This window comes from Lynx canadensis, chromosome F1 (genome assembly GCF_007474595.2).
Source record: "Lynx canadensis isolate LIC74 chromosome F1, mLynCan4.pri.v2, whole genome shotgun sequence".
Lineage (NCBI taxonomy): Eukaryota > Metazoa > Chordata > Mammalia > Carnivora > Felidae > Lynx > Lynx canadensis.
In genome coordinates this window covers 12,310,525-12,331,210 of record NC_044319.2, presented here as the reverse complement: position 1 = coordinate 12,331,210, position 20,686 = coordinate 12,310,525, and the positions used below count along the sequence as shown (strand labels likewise).

The window sequence follows — 20,686 nt, the reverse complement described above, 5'->3', positions numbered from 1 at the left end:
ATAATGAACATCACGGAATGAAAATACCCTATCCTAGACACGTCCGTGACCTGTGCCCTTTTCTAACAGCAGTAAACCTGAGTACAGAAATGTATGCAGTTTGGGAAGTGATGATTTGTGTGGAATAACTAAAAACCTTACCCTTGATTTACTGCTTTCAAAATAAACTCACTGAATATAAAATAAGGTAGAAAAGCATGCAGAGAGACATTCGTGGTATTTTCATCCCAACATGTGTTGTATCATTTGCATCAGTCATGATATAGAATCTGAAGGGTTTTGCTTGAATAACCTTATTTATACAAGCAGTCGAGTCTCACTATGGTAAAAGGAAGATATGATTGGCCTTGGCATTATTTTAGTGCAATAACAATTAGTTGCCTACGTATAGGCATAAATCTCTATGAATTATGTAACAGCCCTATAAAAGCAAACGGAAAGCATGTGTAAGAAGCATGCCAAATATGATCGAGTGTCTTTTAACTGTCTAGGTCATGTGGCAGGAGCCAGAATTTCATAAGTATTTTTAGGGAAGGCTCTATCATTTTCATATGTCATAACAATAACAACACCAAATATATAATCTCTTAACTGTTCCTATAAGAGACTTGGACGTATAATAATCTCAAGGCAGATGTTAAAAGGGATAGCCATTATTCTTACTTTACAAGAAGAAATTATGACAGTTACAAATATAGGCTGAAACAAGTTATATCAGTAGAAGCAGAAAACATATCCAGATATTCTGGGTTTGAGGTCATTGCACCCCACTAACTTTAATAAAATTCGGGAGTTGTTGATAAGTTTATACTTAAGTTAGTTTTGCTCATAAATATACTTTCCATTTCTTAAATTAAGGGAGAAAAAATGCCCATGTACATCAGTGATTTAAAAAAAAGTATGATGTTTTCTTATGTTGCTTTGAAAATAACTTTAGTTTAAATATGGCAATAGGGTACAAGTCAGAAAAGTAATTGTTAGAATCGTATACATTCCAGTCTACACTGAATTAATTTGCTTGGTATCATTGCAGCATGTGCCCAAATTGTGCTGGCCCCGTGCTGTGAAGATGGTATAGAAATACCTGGCTGTATCATCAGAACTCTACAATCTGGTTGAACAGAGTGATGTAAATCAGTCCATATCTTGACGGTCATCTTACAGTTAGCCTTAGACATAAACAGAAAATGATTTTGGGTTTTTTGTTTTTTTACAGACCCATGACATAACAAACATTCTCAAGGACAAGAGAGCTTATAAAAACTTAAGAGTAGAGATTTACTTTAGTACCTGTTTTTCCAGTGCTAAATACAATGTTGGTATATTATATAGTATACTGAGATTTTAAATGCTCTAGAGGACACTAAATAGCTATGAAATATTTATCTGACCTGTAGTGATTCCTGACTTAGTGGCTGAAAGTATTTATGTAACAGTGTCCAACATAGATGTTTTAAAATATCACAATGTAAGGCAATGTCTTTTGTTGTATATTTAATATTATAAACTTATTTTGGATCAAATTTTCACACTTCCATGCTTAGCTATTTAAAAATACACACTTTTGGGCACCTGGGTGGCTCAGTCAGTTAACCGTCCGACTTCGGCTCAGGTCATGATTTCATGGTTTGTCAGTTTGAGCCCCGCGTCGGGCTCTGGGCTGATGGCTCAGAGCCTGGAGCCTGCTTCAGATTCTGTGTCTCCCTCTCTCTCTGCCCTTCCCTGCTTGTGCTCTCTCTCTCTCTCTCTCAAAAATAAACATTAAAAAAATAAAATAATAAAAATACACACTTTTAATTTGTCTAAACATAGTTTCTATTATATATATACTCGTGCCCTCAATTTTAGAAAAATGTCACTTGGTTTGATTTTAGGTACAAAAAAAAAGTCTTTACTTATCAACCACCATTTGATTTTTATTAGCCTAAAAATTATTGAGACAAACGAATAAGTAGAGTATGACATATTGGAAACCTTACATTAAGCTTCGTATATTTGATAAGATTTTTGAGATTGGTTTTTTTTTACAACACTTCTCTACCTCTTATGTAAGGTAGTAAAAGAAAGTGAAAAGGTTTAAAGTATATCAAAATATCCCCAAACTGTATTATTTATTTGAGGATTTGAGAGACAAGGTATTAACAGAAGCTTAACATTAATTTTTCATTTATGAGAGAGTGATCTGTAGCATGCATGTTAGATAGCCCTGTTTACTCTGATTGTGTCCATATGTCGGATTTCTGTCTGTTTCATAAAGAAAGATGGGGAGTTCATATAGCCCATTTTACATAGTACTCATGATAATTTTAGGTTCTATTCTGTATCTTGAACTTGTTCGTTTTGATAGTGCATTATCACTTTAAGATTCTGGATTGTGCTTAAATTACAGTAACCGAAGGTCATTATTCATATTTTTACTGGACTGAAAAGTTTTGAGTACTAGCATTAACGTTTGAATTATGCTCAAGGTCTTAGACTTTGCAGCATGTTTAGTTTCTTTTCATTTCTTATTAGTATTTTTCAGTACTTAATAGTCTCCTGCTCTCACCTCCAACAAGAACTTCTCTCTGTTCAACATCAGAAACATTTTCCTATTTGGCATGTGCTTTCTAGTTCCCCAAGCAGTATAAGCAAATTGGAAAGTTCAGCTGTCATTCTTGGAAGGTCATAGATCACACTAGCAGCCTGAGTAATCCAAGAGGTTTTAAGTATCATAGCATTTAGTTTAAAGTGAAATTTGCTCTGACAGGGCTGGCAGACCAATAGGAAAAAGAAATATTTGTGCTTGGAGAAGTGCATATGTAGAGACCAAGAGTATAACTGATGGCTGGAAGTGATTTCAGTCTAAAAAAACAAATCATTAAGAGAGTGCATAGGGGTAAAATACACAGTTCATATTTTAAAGAGTCTCAAAATGAACCAGCAACTAAGGTTAGCATTACATAGTAATTAGCTGTGGTGTTCAGGCTTTAACTCACTCAGTACCAGACAATATGGTTAAACTATCGCTGCGAAAACATTGCTACTTATGTTATATTCACTACTTTAAGCCTACAGCAGTAATTTTTGTACCTTAAAAAACCAAAGTATTATGACAGATTATATAAATGTTGAACCAGTAACAGACAAACAATTATTCAAAGGAGGTGCTAATGACTCGGTTTATTGACCTAGGGGTTACTTAAGCAGCTCAGTGGGTTCCCTGAACATTTGGTGTTATGAAATGAGGTACTGCTTGATAGTATAGAACTGACAATTTCAAGAAGTCCTTGCACTTAATTGAAGAACAAGTTAAAGATGACTAGAATGGCATACTTTCCCTAAAAGATTATTATTAAAAGTTCAAGACCATTATAGGTTTGAGTAAATACTCACTTCAGCTTGATAATCACATTTGACAGCTGCCATGAGGCACCTATGAGAGTATTTTTCCTGTTAATTGCTACAAATAAGGAAAAAGAAAATATCTTCTCATAGCTGCAGTTATTTCTCTCAAGTCATTGTTCTCTTCAAGCGGGCCAATTCTGAGTCACAGGAATACAAGGTTGATAAATTCTTTTCTTGAGTGTGCAGAGCAGATAATGAGTAAAGTGGAAGGGACTTCCAGCAAGATGGTAGACCTGGCTGACTTAGAAGGTGCCCCCATATAGATATATTAAAAAGGTGGATTAAATGTTAACAAAAATTTACAATTCACAGCCAAATTCACAAAGATAGGACACACACACACACACAAAATAACCACGCATGAGAATAATGATGAACTCAGTATAGGTTATATAGTAAAGGAAAATGAAACTGAATTCCTGTATAAGGCCCGGAACTTCAATGGGCTGCCTTTTTCTCATCATTTGAAAAAAGGACTAGATGATTGTAATTCACCAGCCTAGAGAAATGGCCAAAACTTATCTTCTGCCCCAAGGCCCTAGGAGGAGAGTTACCCAGGAGAAAGAAATCACAAGCTTTCTTCATGAGCGTGTGTGGGTTCAGAATTTATACTATTCATCCAATTTAGTGAACCCCAAATCAAGTAATTTTCATTAAAAATGTTTTCAGGACAGTGGAACCCCCTGAAGCCTCAATGTATTATAAACAAATACAGAACCTCTCTATAGTAATATTTTCAAGTTCAAGGACTAACAGACAGGCAAAAGCAAATGAATAAATAAAGGCAACTTGAAATTGAACACAATAAAAAAATTGCAAAGCTCATGAAGAAAAGTATTGTCACAAAGGAGAATTGTCAGGCATAACAGAGAGTTAGGATGCCCAGGAACTAGAATTAATAGAAGACTCTCAATTAGACCATAACATTTTTAAAAAGACAAAGGAATTTAGAAAATTAGTGCAATGTCATAATATGAAAAAGTGCCAACTATAACATCTCAACATAAAAAATGCAATCATTAAAATAGGTCCTGGAGATGGGTTAAACAACAGATTAAGATGCATAATAAGAGAAGTGTGAATTAAATGAAATTAGAAGAGCATCAGTAAAATGGAATTTCTTTACCATTTGGAACAAATCAGTGACTGTTTTACACATGCTTCTCCCATCATTACTACAAATTAGTTTTTATCTGAAGCATCATAGTATTGTAACTAAATTGAAAGGATCTGTCCCCAAGGTGGTATATATCCCCTTAGAACTGACAGATGTCTTTTAAAAAACTTTTTCAAAATAAATTCCAGATGAGTACTTTAAGTACAACCTCCCACTACTCGTATCATTTGCCCTTGATTTTGGGGAAAATACTACTTGGTTCGATTCCACTAAAATATTCTTTAAGAGTCATTAGCCATTTAGTTTTATCATAATAAAAGGAAAATTGATACTTATGCATGTAAAAGATTAAGAATAAAAACTAAATGGGAAATGACAGCTGAACTTGATATATATTGGTAAAGCTCATCAGAAGACTGCTTAAGTGTGTTTACCTCAGTAATACAAAGGCTCAAGTTCAACAACTAACACCTATTAGCAACCTAAAATATGCATTTGTCGCATATAAATTTAGAGAGACAAGGTGCTTTGGACAGGTTCAGCGAAAATTTTAGAAGCTGTCCCTATAGCAGTAGTACTTAACATGCACGTACATTACATTTTTCAGTGTCCAAGACTCATAGGCCCCCACCTTCGCAACCTTTTTGCATATGAATGACATTCCTATTTAGCTCTAAATTATTTCACATTTATAAAATGAGAACATGGACTATATGATAAATGCAATGGAAACCACGTTCTCTAAATGTTAAGTAGGCTAAGAAGTTTCAATTTGATAAAACTTAAAACTTGCTTTAAAACTTTGTAAAAGTAAACGATACTCAGTGATAAGACAAGCTCTCCATCTAGTGTTTAGTTCATAAATTACAAGCATTGAGATCTTGATTTAATCATACATCTAATGCTGGGTGCAATTTTATAGGCTTTATCCCATTCAGTTCACACTTCTTTTGTTACTATACATAAGAATTTCAAGAAAAATATGTTCTCTTCTGCCAGAATAGTCTAGTTCTTCCTACTGAATTCAAAGGCAAGCTATTTCTACAGTCTGTGGTATTCATCTACATGGAATACTACGGCTTCTTAGTTATTTGATGAAGCATATTTCTATGGCAAAATTGTTTCATGCCAGTTAGCTATAACCTCTAAAATTTCAGCCAGTTTTGATATTCTTTCTTTTCATTCTCAGTTCCCAAATGGTAAAAGTATAACTAAAAAACCCATTTCAAAAGAGAAATTGATACCATTTTTTTTAATGTTTATTTATTTTTGAGAGAGAGAGAGAGACAGAGTGCGAGCAGGGGAAGGGCAGAGAGAGGGAGACACAGAATCCGAAGCAGGCTCCAGGCTCGGAGCTGTCAGCACAGAGCCCCATGCAGGGCTCAAACTCACGGACTGCGAGCAAGATCATGACCTGAGCCAAAGTCAGCTGCTTAATGGACTGAGCCACCCAGGCACCCCAGTGATACCATTTTTTTTTTATCATGAAAGGTAGCATATTTGATTATCATTATTTCTTCTGCTGCCTCTGTGGGCTCTCACTGTTTCACATATGGACAGCCATAATATTCTCTATTAAATGCTCCCCATGTTTTTGTCTAACACCATTAGTTACCACAGTTCTCTTTCTAAAACACGTAAGTTGTTCCCCTTTTTAAAAAATCGTAGACAAATTTCCCAAAGTATATAGTTAGCATGGCATATGAAGAGCTTTCAAAATCTAGTCTTAACATCCCTTTCTAGCCTTATCTGCTGCCACTTGGGTTCAGCTTTCATCGTAACCCTGACTTTAACCATAACAAACCAGAGGCTGTTCTTCAGTGCCTTCTCTCTCTTGCTCAGGCTGCCACAAGTGAAATCCAATTTGTCCTTTTACATTCATCCATTCATACAAAATACTTTTTGAATGCCCACTGCATGTCAGATACAGTGCTAGATGCTAGTGATATAGCAATGAATAAGACAGTGACAGTCTTTACCTTTATTCATGGTACTTATAGTCTCATAGGAAATAAAGTAAAAAGATACATAGATAGGTATAGATATAGTCATGAAGTGACAGATGCATTAAAATAAAAATATTTTCTGTGAAGACTTTCTAGTCCCCTAGGTTCTTTTGGAACAATTTGTACATACCTCTATTATACTCTAACTTTATACTAAATATTTGTTCTTCTTCTATTCTTTTGTAGCAATTTATAAATGTACTACAGGTAATACAACATCATATTATTATCAGAATTTTGTTCCATGTTTAGTTGCCTCCAATGCATGGCCAAGGGATCATGTCTTACTTATTGCCTTCCCAGTACCACATCTTTTTTTTTTTTTTTTAACATTGACTGTCAATACTATACTTAACACATTATAGGAACTCATGTACTATTTAGATGGATGGATGGATGGATGGATGGATGGATACAAAGGATCACTATTACATTTCACTACCACAATTACGTATTACTAAATTTCTCATGACAAATCATAGTAAAGCTGAAATTACTCTGATCAATTTATAATCTACTTAGGAAGATAAAAATATTGATTTTGATTCTATGATAAATATATTGGAATATTTGATAAAAAGAATGAACTGTTCTAGAAAACTATTATCAGATAACATTTCACACAGCTCTATAATATCCTTCCTCTGAAAAAAGTTAGCCTATTTCAGTCCTTTCACTTGACAATCCCAAAAGAATTCTAGCCTTCGATATTATCCCATGGATCACAAAGGTAGTTAATAAGAATCACCACCCTCTACTTATAAATATATTACTCTAAAGGATTTTATCTTAGGGAGAATAGAATTCCTTAAAAAAAAAAAAAGACGCAAACCAAAAAGATGAAATTCAGTGTGAAAACTTCATGTGTGTGTCCCTGTGTGTACATACGCACAACTATACACACACATATACATTCAATGTGAGCCATTTTGTGGTAACGACTCTTTAAAAAATTTAAGATCAGTGCATTTTTAGCCTACATTATTAGAGAGTCAGAAACAGGATCTCATTGTATTCTGTGCTGGTTTCAGACCACATAATAAGTACAGTATCACATCATTTTCAGCTTCATTGTAAGATAAACATTGAAAAAAATCATTATTTTATTTTTTAATATTTTTCATAGAGCATGTGTGCAAGTGGGAGAGGGGCAGAGAGAGAGGGGGACAGAGGATCTGAAGCAGACTCTGTGGTGACAGCAGAGAGCCCAATGTAGGGCTCAAACCCACAAACCGCAAGATCGTGACCTGAGCCCAAGTCGGACGCTTGACCGGTTGAGCCACCCCAGCAGCCCTCAAAAGTTATTTAGAGAGCAAATCAGATAGTAAAGATTTGAGAAACCATGTCATGAGGATTGAGTAAACAAGAGTTGTGAAGTAACCATATTAAAGAAGAATTGGATTTCTTTTGTGGTTCCAAATGGTAATTCTAGAACTAATACAACCAGATTACAGGTCAAGATATAGAACTTTCTAACAGTGTGACGGGCCCACAATGGAAGAACTGCCCTGTGAGTACTCCCATTCCTGGAGATGTTCTGCAAAGAATTCGATAGACCCTGTCAAGGATGTGGTGAATGGAAGCACAGTCTAGCTTATTTCTAAAAATATTTCCAAGCCAAAGATTCTGTGACCTGTGAAAAGAGAACTTGGCTTGAATTTATTTTTTATTTTTATTAGCATCCTTTAATATTGTCATCATTTGCTCTGCATTCATTTTGCTGACTTGGGAATTTCAAAGAAGATAAAGACGTGTGTTGCTTTCATCGAATTTTAATAAAATAATAATACTTTTCACTTATGCAGCACTTTCCATCCAAGGATTTCAAAGTGCTTTACAAATATGCACTAATTAAGCCTCACAAACAGCTAGAGGTAGGTGATTTTCTTCCCTTCCTACGGGAACGTCAACCCTGGCACAGAAGTCTAAGTAGAGCCCCAGAGTGCTTACAATTCTTTACTGGCTGCCGGTCCCCTTGTGATGTGCTGCATGTGAAGGGCCACTTGTCATGCCTCGATTCCCTTTTTCCCCCCTCTCTGAATCATCGCAAGTTTAGAAATATAATGAATGCTGTTAAAAATTTGTTTGAAGCCTTGTAAATATTACAGCAAAATTCTGTCTCCTGCCTGCTGAATGCTAATTAGGTTTCTAAATGTTCATGTAAAAATAAAATCCTGATGTGATTTCTATATTTGTTGTTGAATTTTAAATGTAATTTCTTAGTTACAAAGAGTTTGTCATTTTCCTTTCTAGGTACCTCCAAATCATTGTTCTTGGGACAGAAAACTTAGTAGCAGATGGATTTGGGGGGCCCTTACCTTTCCTAGTTGTCTTTTCACAACACACAGTAACCATTTTCTTTGAACTAGAAATAAGATATTTTTAAGAAGAGATTGCATTTTGTTATCTTTCTAATTTAAAGGTCTAAAAATGATATCTAGACATTGAGGATAATGGTTAAATGACACTACACAGTCCTATTAAAAAAAAATAGTGGTCTAGTAGTGGCATTTTCTGATCTAGAGGACACACGGCTTTTTATGTAGGTTAGGAATGCCTGGAAGAAAGTATGTACACATGGAAACACATGTGAGCTGTTAGATTAAATTCCAATATAAATAGTCAAGTGTGCAAACTCTCATCTGAAGAACAGTCATACAGGGCAAGGGCAGGTGTACCGTATCACAGCTTAGTTTCTCTGGGTTCTCAGGGTCCCTAGTGAGGGCATGCAAGTTACTGTGTACTCTGAGTCCTTAGTGGATCAGGAAAGCACAAGTTTTGCTGCCATACTTCCCTTTTATATTCACATTTCTATCTCCTTCTAGACAAACTTACATAAAGAATCTATCCGTTCCTGTTTCAAGGAAAACTTATGATTAGGTGTTCCTGGTTTTGAACCAGATTCAAAAGTAACAAGGCTACATCTTTATTCCAAGGGAGAAAGCACAGCATGTATCCACATATCCCGGAAGAATATGTAGCTTCAGGTTGTAGCATCCTGAATAGTCCAGTGTCCCCTCCATATTAGAACCAAACGAGAGATTAGAAAATCAACCTATTCTGTTTCAGAGTGAATTTTATTTAGAAGATCTTGTGTACATATAGCTGATCTTTCATAATACAAAAGGACCTAGGACTTCTGTCAAAGTACCATTCAAGCTGGTCATAATGTTTCAGATATTCTTTTCTTTAAACAGCAAGTTCATCTGTGATATGTGATGGATCATTACAGAAAAACTCATTGTTAGAGTTTCTAATTTTTCTCCTTAAAATTTTTTTGCAAATGATATCTGTGGAAGTTCAAACAATTTGGCCAGAACACACAGATGTCTCTGGGTGAACTGTTGACTGCATAAATAGAACTTTATTACAGTAAACTTGCAGGCTCAGAAACTGAAACTCGCCAGTGTTCAAGGTTCGATCTTACTTTAACTTGACTTGGAGTGCAAATTCTTACCAACAGTGTGACAGAGAATGTCCTTAAAAAAACAGCTGAATGTCCATTTGTCAATTTACATCAGGCAGATTGGATAATTTCTGAGTGTATTCTTTACCCTCTTGTCAAGCCACATGGAAATACAATGATCGGAAGTTTGCCTACTGATCATAGAAATCAGTTTTGCAGTTTGCATGTATAATGACCTCACACAATCAGAACCTTTTTTAAGGTCCCTTCCTCAATGAGGACAAGCCTGCCAAAAATCAGATATTCCCAATAGTGTTATAGGTCACCCCAAGGAATTGCTTGGGTTGGTACCAACATTGCCACTGGGGAGCATCTTGTTCTGTGCCAACATGGCCGACAGTCTCCCTTCTGAGGCTTCTCTTCTTTTCGATAGAATTACAGTAATAGTGCTACGAGTTCCTCTGTGAGATGTTCTGTTTTTAAGGTGTCTTTGCGTATTTTCTTTACTGATCTACTCTGTGCCTCTTGTTTCCAAGCCCTTGGAAGCCTCTACATTGATTGAGAAACAAAGATAAAATTAACTCGAGCTTAACCTAAGTCTCCTGCTATTAGGCCTCGGAAAAGATGCTAAAAAACATAAGCAGTGTCTGAAGGCAGGTAATAATTAGATGAAAAAGGAAGGAGTTGAAATGCATAAGCTATCCAGTCAACTTTTACGTAATTGAGAGTTGTCTGGATACATGAGTATTTGTTAGCCTTAGTGCTTCAGGAGAAAAAAATGTCAACGGCCGACTTTTCCTCTAATTTTAAACTGATGCAGGTGTATCTCTGTTCATGGACTGCATTAATTTCTGTAACATCTTTAAAGCTACCTCTAGAGCAGTGTTTCCCTTCATCATAAAACTTATCTTTCTTCCCAGGAGGCCAAGGTAGGAAGGATGTACTTCTATTTTGCCATTTCAAAATAAAACTCAGACTTTAAAATTGCAGCCAATTTTTGGGAGAATCATAGACACATATTTAGAAGAAGCCCAAAAAGTTTGTTTCCTTCAGGATCACTCACTACAAATGCTGACCTAAAACTTAAACCTCAGAAATTCCATTTCCCTGAGCAGTAGATTCACATGAATAATACGCCCTATATGTGTTAGGTTTTTTATATTTACTATTTAGTCCTATCTCAGTATACACATGCACATATGTGTACACGCATACACAAATCATTTAAAACCTTTAATATTTTAATAGTTACTTCTATTGTGTTTTAACTTAACCTCGTTTTGAGTTTTGAGAGGAAGGTAGTGCCTACATGAGTACATTTTTTAATCATACTGAGATTTTACTGATAAAGTATGTTTCCATCTAGTATATGCCTCAAATAATCTTAAATCATTTAAATATGTTATTTTTTTCAAAGTTCATGTTTCTATATTCTAAATTGTTTTTCTTTGATTGCAAATAAGCTCAGAAGCATTCACTGCATGAGCTGTGCATGAGCATGTTCTAGCTGCCATCTTTGCCTGGCCAGATAAGTACCTTGTCATTTGGCTAAGTGTTGGATAATTCTCTGATCCTTAAAAAGTGCCTTGGAGAACAGATTTTTTTTTAAATTTACTGATAGATGAAAGAATAATTTTTAAAGCAATAAAGTTTGTCCATGTATCAAATGTCATTATAACGCCGAAGGTCATCTTTAGGCTTCTATTATTTCCATAGAATAAACTGACAAAATTTATAATTATCTTGTTGTAATTCAAAAGAAATGTATGACTTTTTTTTTTTGAGGAGTCAGAGAAGGATTTGCAGATCAAATCTGACTAACTCAAATGTTGTAAAATTCCTTGTCCTGTTCTAGTCATAGGTTTATGGTATGATTTGACCCTGAGTGAGAGTTTTACTGCTAAAACTCAAAATGCATGCATGATTATTAACAATCCTATGTGAAAAAAATTTTATTATCGATAACAAAACTCATTTTACAAGTTTTAGTATTGTCGTTCCCTAACAGTACTATACTGATAATTGCTAGTACATAAAATCTTTTCATATTCTGGCATAAAAGCCATATATAAATGTAATTTATGAAAACTTTTCTGATCTGTCCTCCTCTTTGTCTTGAATACTACCTGATGACAGAGGTTTCCAACATTTTTAACACACACTGTTAGAAATATTTATTATGCACATTTTTGTGGCTATATTAATTCAGTAAAACTAGTATTAAATATATATTATATATATAACATGTGTGTGTGTGTATATATACACATACATACACACACACACACACACACACATATATATGTATATATATATATATATATATATGAAGAAGAAAAATGCTTAATGATAGCCGCATTAATCACTTTTGCTGCTAGGAAGAAAATCTTGGAGGTGTCAAGTTCCCGGCCTCCCGTGTGGATGTGTGATGAAAAATATAACTTATCATTCCTTTTTCTCTTTTCAGCCTTGGAATGGATGGCTTTGGCCAATCAGTTGGCATTCTTGGACGCCCTGCCACAGCTTATGGATTCCGCCCTGATGAACCTTACTACTACGGCTATGGAACTCGATAAAGTCATCCCTTTCCATATGTACTCTCAGCTTAGAAGAAATCTGTGTGGGTTGGGCTAACTTTGAATCTTGACTAATAATGCATGTTGATATTATTGTGGGTCTGTGCTTCTTTTTATTTTTTCCATGTTGTTAGCTACAAATTAACTCTGACCCCTCCGTCCTCTGTTAAGTATAGTTGATGTTTGACTTTGTTCACTCATCAAACCACATCTTGATGATGAATAACATTGCCCATGTTATTCAAAGAGACGCAAAAGAAAATGCTGAAAAGCAACTAGACTGGAAAACAAACACTACATTATGTACATTAAGTGACTAATTTAATTTCTATTAAAAAGAAGGATAAAGTACAAATGAATTAGCAAAAGTCATGTGTTTCTATTTAATGTGTATCATTAAGAGTTTCATGCTTATATAGGGTGCGTATGAATTTTCTTTTCCCCTGCCCTTTTCCCCCCTCGTAAACTCTTAAGTGTTTTGTGTGATGTGTGCTACTTTAAAGTTTATAAAAAGAATGTCACCTCATTTTTCCATTCCATCTGCCTTTTCAGGGTTGCTTCCCAAAGTTAACAGTGAGTTTTCAATCTACAGTGGAACATGTGCCACAGCTGTGTTATGTATGCGTGGAGTCTCTTCGCGATTTGAATTCCTGTCTTTCTGATTTTAAGGCAGAATACCTGAGACATCTGTTAGTGCACATGAACCTAGATTCGTATTGGGCTTTTAAATGTTATTACTCATGGAATCTAAAGTATGGAAAAGCTGTAAGTCTCATTGAGGACAATTAAGGGATAGAATATTTTTCTCACCCATTTCCCATTTGTGTACTTGTCTTTATAAGATTTAGGTAGTTAGAAATAGACATTATAATTAATAATGAGGTTTGAAAGTGATTCATATTACAGCGTTGGAGACTTACTTGAAAAACAAAGCAAAATGAATAACTATAATCTAGAGATATTTGCTTGAGTGCCTGCTATGGAAGGAATTATATGAGGCTTTGAAGGGAATTTATAGATCAAAGATAAGACTTCTGTCCTTGAATTGAAAATCTCATTGATTTACTACACAATTTATTTGGCTTGATTTATGTTTTTAGTAGAATAATAGAGCTGGAAAGGGCCTTTTAAATAACCCAGTCTATCTATGTATTTGAGAAACCAAACACATAAAAATTTTAAATATCATAAACAGATTTTCTTAATTACCTGCTATGTATAAGGAAGTATATATGCTTCTAGGGAATATGTGAATCTAAGGTATGATTTGTGTCTTTGAACTCAGCAACCTAATTGATCTTTCTGAAAGCATACATTTATTTGTCTTAGTTTCCATTTTAACCACACAATATTAAAGCTGGTAAGGGTCTTTGATGCAAAACCCTGTCATGCTGTTTCAGCTGAAAAAATTGTGGCCAGGAGACATCAAAAGACTTGACCAAGCTTATATATTTGGTCAGTACCTGACCTGTCTCCATGTTTCCAATGCAGTAACCTCAATACTAAATATTATTTATCATACCTACAAAGTATAAAACATGCAATATAATAAGTGACATTAATAGAAAGATAAAGCAAACATTCTAACGTGTAACCTTCCTCATACTATTGTAAATTGATTTAGGAAGAGCGTCACCAACGATTCCTAACATTTCCAGGGCTGTGCTCCCTGAGGTTTACCTGAATGTGCTCTCTCTCTCTCTATTTTTTGCATTAGTTCTGGAACTTCACAAAGTTAGAAATCGTGAACTCTCCATTCAGGCAGGGGCTGGTTTACCTTTACGTTATTTATGAAGGAATATTTTACTAAAGGAATAAGGAAGAATATCTAAAATTCTTACTTCAGACAACAAAAGATTTTGGCCTTGGGCACTTTTAGAAATACCATTTATATGTAAGTCAAATATCCTGACCTCACTAAATTTTGACTACAGATTAAAGTCACATTTACTTTAATGACTAAATTGCCATGGCTTTTAGGCCTTGGTGTATAGCTGGAAATTATTTCTCCTCATGAGTTTTTTGCTCTTTCTGAGAGTTCCCGAAGGTCCTTTCTCACGTAGGGCCAGGAATAGGTTCCTCATGTTCTGTTTCCTCCTCCTGTCCCCCCCACGGCTGCATCTGTGTTGGTCACCTTCCTAAGATTCATGATGCCTGCCACGTGGGAGAGCCACCATGTCCAGTCGGGACTTGGGGAAGGAGGACACTCTCTACCCCTTCCTATTGCCTTCCATACGCGGGATAAGCACCTAGTGCTTAACTCTGCACAGCAGAGAACTGAAAGCTATAAATTTTGCCATGACTTTACAGAAGCTTCAGAAATGACAGATGGGGTACATCACACACAGTAACCTGGTACTATTACCACTTGCAGCTCTGATCACAGCTGGCAGTCAGAAGCCCGTCACTCGGCCTTGCGTGCCAGGGCTCGCTCCAGGCCATGAGGGGTATGCTAAGAATCTTCGGCATAGGCCTAAGCCAGATGGTCAGAAGGTCCCACAGAAAAGAATGGTTTTTCTTCAACACAGTTGAAGGGCTGCTTTTAGAGTCTTTGTTTCTTGTACCAAGATTAGCTGTGACTAACCTCCTGGTCTTTAGTCATGAAACAGAGAATAAGAGAAAGATAAACTGATCTTCCTACTTTTTTCCAAGCATTTCCTGGAGGGGTCTTGTCTAAATCCACCCAGCTGTTCTTGATTATTGGCAAGTCTTCCCAAATTCTGTCTTTGAGGATACCTTGAGGTTTTCAGTGAGGTGAGTTGTTGGGTTCTTTTGTGTCTATGCTAGTTCTGTGTTTTTGCTAGTTTAATGGGAATGTAGAAAACACTGGTATGTCCTCAGATATCAAAAATCCCACATATACATTTTAGCCACGTTCTTGAAAGTCTACTAAATTGGAGTGATAATGCATTAGGCTTCAACATACGTTCTCTTTGGAGTACAGCAGAACCTCCCTACTGTTTGGGATAAAGACTTGCCGGAAATAGAGAGCCATTAAAGAATAGAATTAATACTGAAAAAAAAATCAGTAATATGAAAGAAAAATTCTAAAACCTCTCTGAGAAAGCAGAGGAGAAGAACATAGATTAAATATGAATAATATAGAAGGTAAAAATCAGAGCACCAACGTTTGACTGGTTGGTTTTCCAATAAAAGAGTCCTTTTAAAAAGTATAGGAACGGGGTACCTGGGTGGCTCAAGTCAGTCAAATGTCCAACTTCGGCTCAGGTCATGATTTCACAGTCTGTGGGTTCGATCCCTGCATTAGGCTCTATGCTGACAGCTCAGAGCCTGGAAGCTGCTTCAGATTCTATGTCTTCCTCTCTCCCTTCCCTGCTCGTGCTCAGTCTTTCTCTCTCTCTGTCTCTCTGTCTCTCTGTCTCTCTCTCGCTCTCTCTCTGTCTCTCTCTCTCTCTCAGAAATAAACAAACATTAAAAATAAATAAATAAAACGGTATAGGAACAATAGCCAAGAAGATAATAGAAGAAAACATCCCTGAGCTAAAAAGGATTTTTTCCCTACAACATATGAATCATTTTAAAAAATGGGTGTGACATCTATCTTGACATATTCTGGAAGAATTCTTGAGAAAATGAACTGAAATTCCCTTAAGAATCCTGAAAAGAAAGAAAAAATGCCTTCCAAGAAACAGAGTACGCTCAGACTTCTGACATTAAGTGGCCCTAAGAACATCCTGTGACCCCAGAGTAAGTTGCAGGTGTACCTAGCAGGATTTCAGATCTGCAATGAACAATAACTTCCCATTGCACCCCTTTCAGAATGCAAGTATCCTTGGTGATTATCCTGTCCCTGTCTCACCTTTGTGTGTTGGGTGGGAGTGGACAGGGGAGGTGGCAGATAACTTCTTTCAGTTCACAAGTCTCTGAATCAAGAGGAACCATACTAGAGGAAACCCTGAAAACCACACTCAAGAAGCCTCATCCTCACTTGAATATGATTTTACGATGGTGTCTTTCACTACAAGCCAGAGCCTAATGCCACAATGATATGAGACTTTGGGGGGAAGAGGTGAGCCTATTTTGCATGGGAACAGAAGGTCAATCATTGGGGCCAGAAGGCAATGTGTATTGATTGAAAAAGATGGCCGTGGTATTTGTCAGCTCTTCTCATCATGAGGTAGACTGTTTTATCACATCTTAAATTTGGGCTCACCCTGTATCTTGCCTTGACCAACAAAATGTGGCAGAAACAACGTAGGAGTCCAGGGCCTAGACCTCAAGAAGACCCACGGCCTCTGCCTTTGCCCTTGTGGATCGCTCCCTGAGACTGACATGCTGTGAAAAACTGGGAGACAGAAGCCCTGCCGTCTCGGCTGAGCACACTCCCTCAGCTGACCTCTCACCAAAACGCAGTCTTGTGAATTCAAGCAAGACCCGAAGAAGAACCACCCAGCCAACCACAGAAAGTTGACTCTCTGTGAAAAATGATAAATCGCTGTTGTTTCAATTTTTGTAGTTTTGGGCTGATGTGGCAGGTTGTATTTTCAAAAGATGCCCGCCCCCATATATTCCATCTCACACGCTCATCTTACAAAGTGATATTGATACTCCTCCATTTACTAATGGAGTCTATGCCTCTTCCCCTTGAACATGGATGGACTTTTTTTTTTAACTGTTTTCAACCAATAGCGTTAAGTGGAAGTCATAAAGGTGAAGGCTAAGTCATAAAAATACTTTCAATTCTGCCTCCTTCCCTTGGGATGCTCATTCTGGAAGCCAGCTGCCATGATGTGAGAGGGCCAAGCCACATGGAGAGGCCACGTGTATGGGCTTCAGCAGGTGGCTGCAGCTGAGGTCCCAGCAGACAACCAGTCAACCGGCAGAGGCTAATGAGCTTCAGGTGATCCCAGCCCCCAGCCCTCAAGCTACCCCAGCTGAGGCCACATGAGCCAAGATGAGCTGCCCTGCCATGCCCTGCCCAAAGCCCTACAAATTTGTGAGCAAAGTACGCGGTGTCTTATGTACTAAGTTTGTGATGTTTTGTGATGCGACAGTTGCTTCTATCAGGGATACATCCAAAGGCCTATAGAAATCCTCCAAATCACAAGTACTAGGACTTCCTTAAGGCTTTTCACTTTCTCTTCACATCCATCACCACCACAGGTATTTTCCATAGATAACGAAGATTATGAATTCACGAGAGTTATTACCCAAATGAAGACCACTAGAGAACCTACCACTCTGAAGTGCGAATAATTTAAATTCATCTCTCAGTAAAATTATCAGTTACTACAAATCATGATCTCTGAAAGCATTGAGAAAGATTTCGTTTGCCAGATGTCCAATATACAGGACTTCCACTGTAAAAAAAATAATAATAATAAAATAAATAATTAAGTATTTGTATTTGATCATCACGACCACTCGATATAGAAACTCTGCAGTTCATTAACTGTGAGAAGAAATGTTTAACATGCACATCACCTCCTCTACTCCTTTTCTCTTCCAAGCCTCCTAATCTTGCTAGGTTGGCAGTTTGGGGAACTGAAGGAAATGATTCCGGAATCTGGAGGTTGGTAACTGCTACTTAAAAGCAGAATAAGTATCTCGTACGAGTCCGCTTTTTCCTCCTAACCTGCAATTTACCAGTGTCTCAAGTGGGCTGTGTAATGAGCACTGGGCAAGTGTGTGACTGTTAAGTCAGACCCCACAGAGCACGAATATCCGAGCTTGCGCCAGGTGAACATGGGGCTGCCCATCAAGGCCCAGATCCCAGGAGGGCTGGCTAAGGAAGTGTTGCTTTTCAATTCGCTTAACTTTCAGAGCTCATTTACTTCCAGTGCTGGGTATGAAGGAATCTGTTTTAATTCAGTGATTTTGAAAAGGAGACCCACACAAGTTTGGGGAGCTCAAGGTATCTGCAAACTCCAGAAATGTGATGAGACACTTTGGAAAGGGAATCTGAGCTTGTCAATCATTTCTCGTTGAGATTAGTTCAGTCTACCTACTTGGAGCATTTCTAATGCCATCTTTATGACTTGCCAATTAATTTTCAGTTTTTCTGACACTTGATTTTCAACAAGGTCACCAGCTAGACCCCAAGACCCGACCTTCACTGCCCACCTGCCGGTACTCACCGACCTTTGTCCCACATTTTTCCTTCAGCTCTTCTTTCCAGCTTATCTCTTAATACAGGTCAAGTGGAACTGAAACTGCCCCTCCACTGATAGCGACCTCCAGCAGGCCCGGACCACCCAGACCGGTGTGAGCAAAACCCCTGACTGGCGCCTGCGCAGATAGAGCGACCACTAGAATGACTGACAACTACCTGTACCTCATTATAATACTAAGATCTCCGCCCAAGAAGGAGCACAAACCTCGTTTACATAATATACAAAGTATGTATAGGCCTGTTTCCTTAAGGCACATGCGCAGCCTTAGGCCCGCCCCTACATCCCAGGACAAGGCTTCCTTATCTGAATATTCGTTCTAACCCTAAAGAGGGTTCCTTCTAACCCATCCACCCTTGCTGGAGGAATCACGGCTTTGGAAACCTTTCCCGGTGATCTCTGTATGTGCTGCAGATAAATTTACTTTGTGCGGCAACTCCTCCTGATGTAGTTTCTATCTGGGACTTGCCGCGCTGTGAACTCACGTTAGTTCAGTTACAATAACACAGAATATGACACAAGTCCCTGCTATCAATGTAGAGTTCTCTTTTGTTACAAGTGTTGCACAATGACCTGATGAATATATCCATTCTCCTTCACATGCACACCTGTGCCTGCTCACACACATTACGTGGGCTTTATTTTTTAATTGAGAAATAATTCACGTCAAAGTCACCATTTATTTTTTTTTTTAATTTTTTTTTCAACGTTTTTTATTTATTTTTGGGACAGAGAGAGACAGAGCATGAACGGGGGAGGGGCAGAGAGAGAGGGAGACACAGAATCGGAAACAGGCTCCAGGCTCTGAGCCATCAGCCCAGAGCCCGACGCGGGGCTCGAACTCACGGACCGCGAGATGGTGACCTGGCTGAAGTCGGATGCTTAACCGACTGCGCCACCCAGGCGCCCCTCAAAGTCACCATTTAAATGCACAATTCAGTGCTCGCTTGGGCGGCACATACACTAAAATGGGAACGATACAGAGAAAATTAGCCTGGCCCCGACACAAGGATGACACACAAATTCCTGAAGCTTCCATATTTAAAAAAGAAAAAAAGTACAGTTCAGGGGCGCCTGGGTGGCTCAGTCAGTTAGGCATCGCACTCTGGATTTCGACTCAGGTTTGTGAGTTCGAGCCCTGCGTCAGGCTCTGCACTGACAGCACGGAGCATGCTTGGGATTCTCTGATTCTCTCTCTCTCTGCCCCTCCCCTGCTCATGCTTGTTCTCTCAGTGTTTTTTAGTATACCCGTAAGGTTGTGCCACCTTCACAATGATCTAATTCCAGGACATTTTCATTACCCCCCCAAAATTGCCATACCATTTGACAATTCCCATTTCCCCTCTACCCTCAGGCCCTGGCAACCATTCGTCTGCTTTCTGTCTCTATGGATTTACCCGTCCTGGACATTTCATAGAAATGGAATCAGACAATATGTGGCTTTTTGCGTCTGGCTTCTTTCGTGTAGCAGAAGGTCCTCAGGCTCCCTCTGTGTTGTACCATGTATCAATACTTCTTATATGGAGGAATGATGTTCCATTGTATGGATATACCACATCTTGTTTTTCCATTCATCACTGTCGCCACTCCTTAGGCAGCAATACAGCACTCAGAATGAAGACACAGTAAAGTTCCAAGTGCACCCATCTACCTAAGCAATGTGGTTACCACCATGGGGAGCAGAAGAGTGCCGGGGTACTGAGCCCCCATCTGAAACCTGACCAAGCTTATTCCCCAGCCTTGCCTTTGTTGTGAGTTTGTCTGATGGCGTCTCCCTCTGTTTTAGTTGTTCTCTCCCCAAACTCTTTCGTGTGATCATGTTTTCATATAATACCTAATCATTCTCCCTTGGTCTGATTTTCTGTTATTAAAATGCCTGTTTACAAACTTTGTGTAGGGTTACTCTGATCTCACCACTCGTCTACCTGATTCCATCAGGTCTTTCTCGGTGTCTTGAAGGTAGGAAAGGCAGATGAGCCCTTCTTCCACTCTTGCCTCTTCTCGAAAGAGCAGAGGGGGCTCCTGTGTGGCTCAGTCGGTTAAGCATCCCACACTTGATTTCA

At 37.9% G+C, this 20,686-nt stretch overlaps 1 protein-coding gene and 1 non-coding gene across 4 annotated transcripts in view; both read left to right on the top strand.

The window, feature by feature from the left end:
* The window catches only part of KIFAP3 (kinesin associated protein 3), a 161,092-nt gene extending 148,241 nt beyond the window's left edge, over nucleotides 1-12,851 (top strand). For 2 of the 3 annotated variants that reach the window (XM_030302531.2, XM_030302533.1), the window contains one exon: nucleotides 12,384-12,851. In XM_030302531.2, coding sequence (XP_030158391.1) covers nucleotides 12,384-12,492 — 109 coding nt within the window. In that variant the 3' untranslated portion in view covers nucleotides 12,493-12,851. Of the gene's footprint in view, nucleotides 1-8,315; nucleotides 8,385-12,383 lie in introns of all 3 variants that reach the window. The other variant, XM_030302532.1, reaches the window with a different exon arrangement.
* A 6,711-nt stretch (nucleotides 12,852-19,562) lies between these two features.
* Nucleotides 19,563-19,669, top strand: LOC115505790. The gene has a single exon (XR_003966146.1). It is a non-coding gene; the product is annotated as a U6 spliceosomal RNA (small nuclear RNA).
* The last annotated feature ends 1,017 nt before the right edge of the window (nucleotides 19,670-20,686 follow it).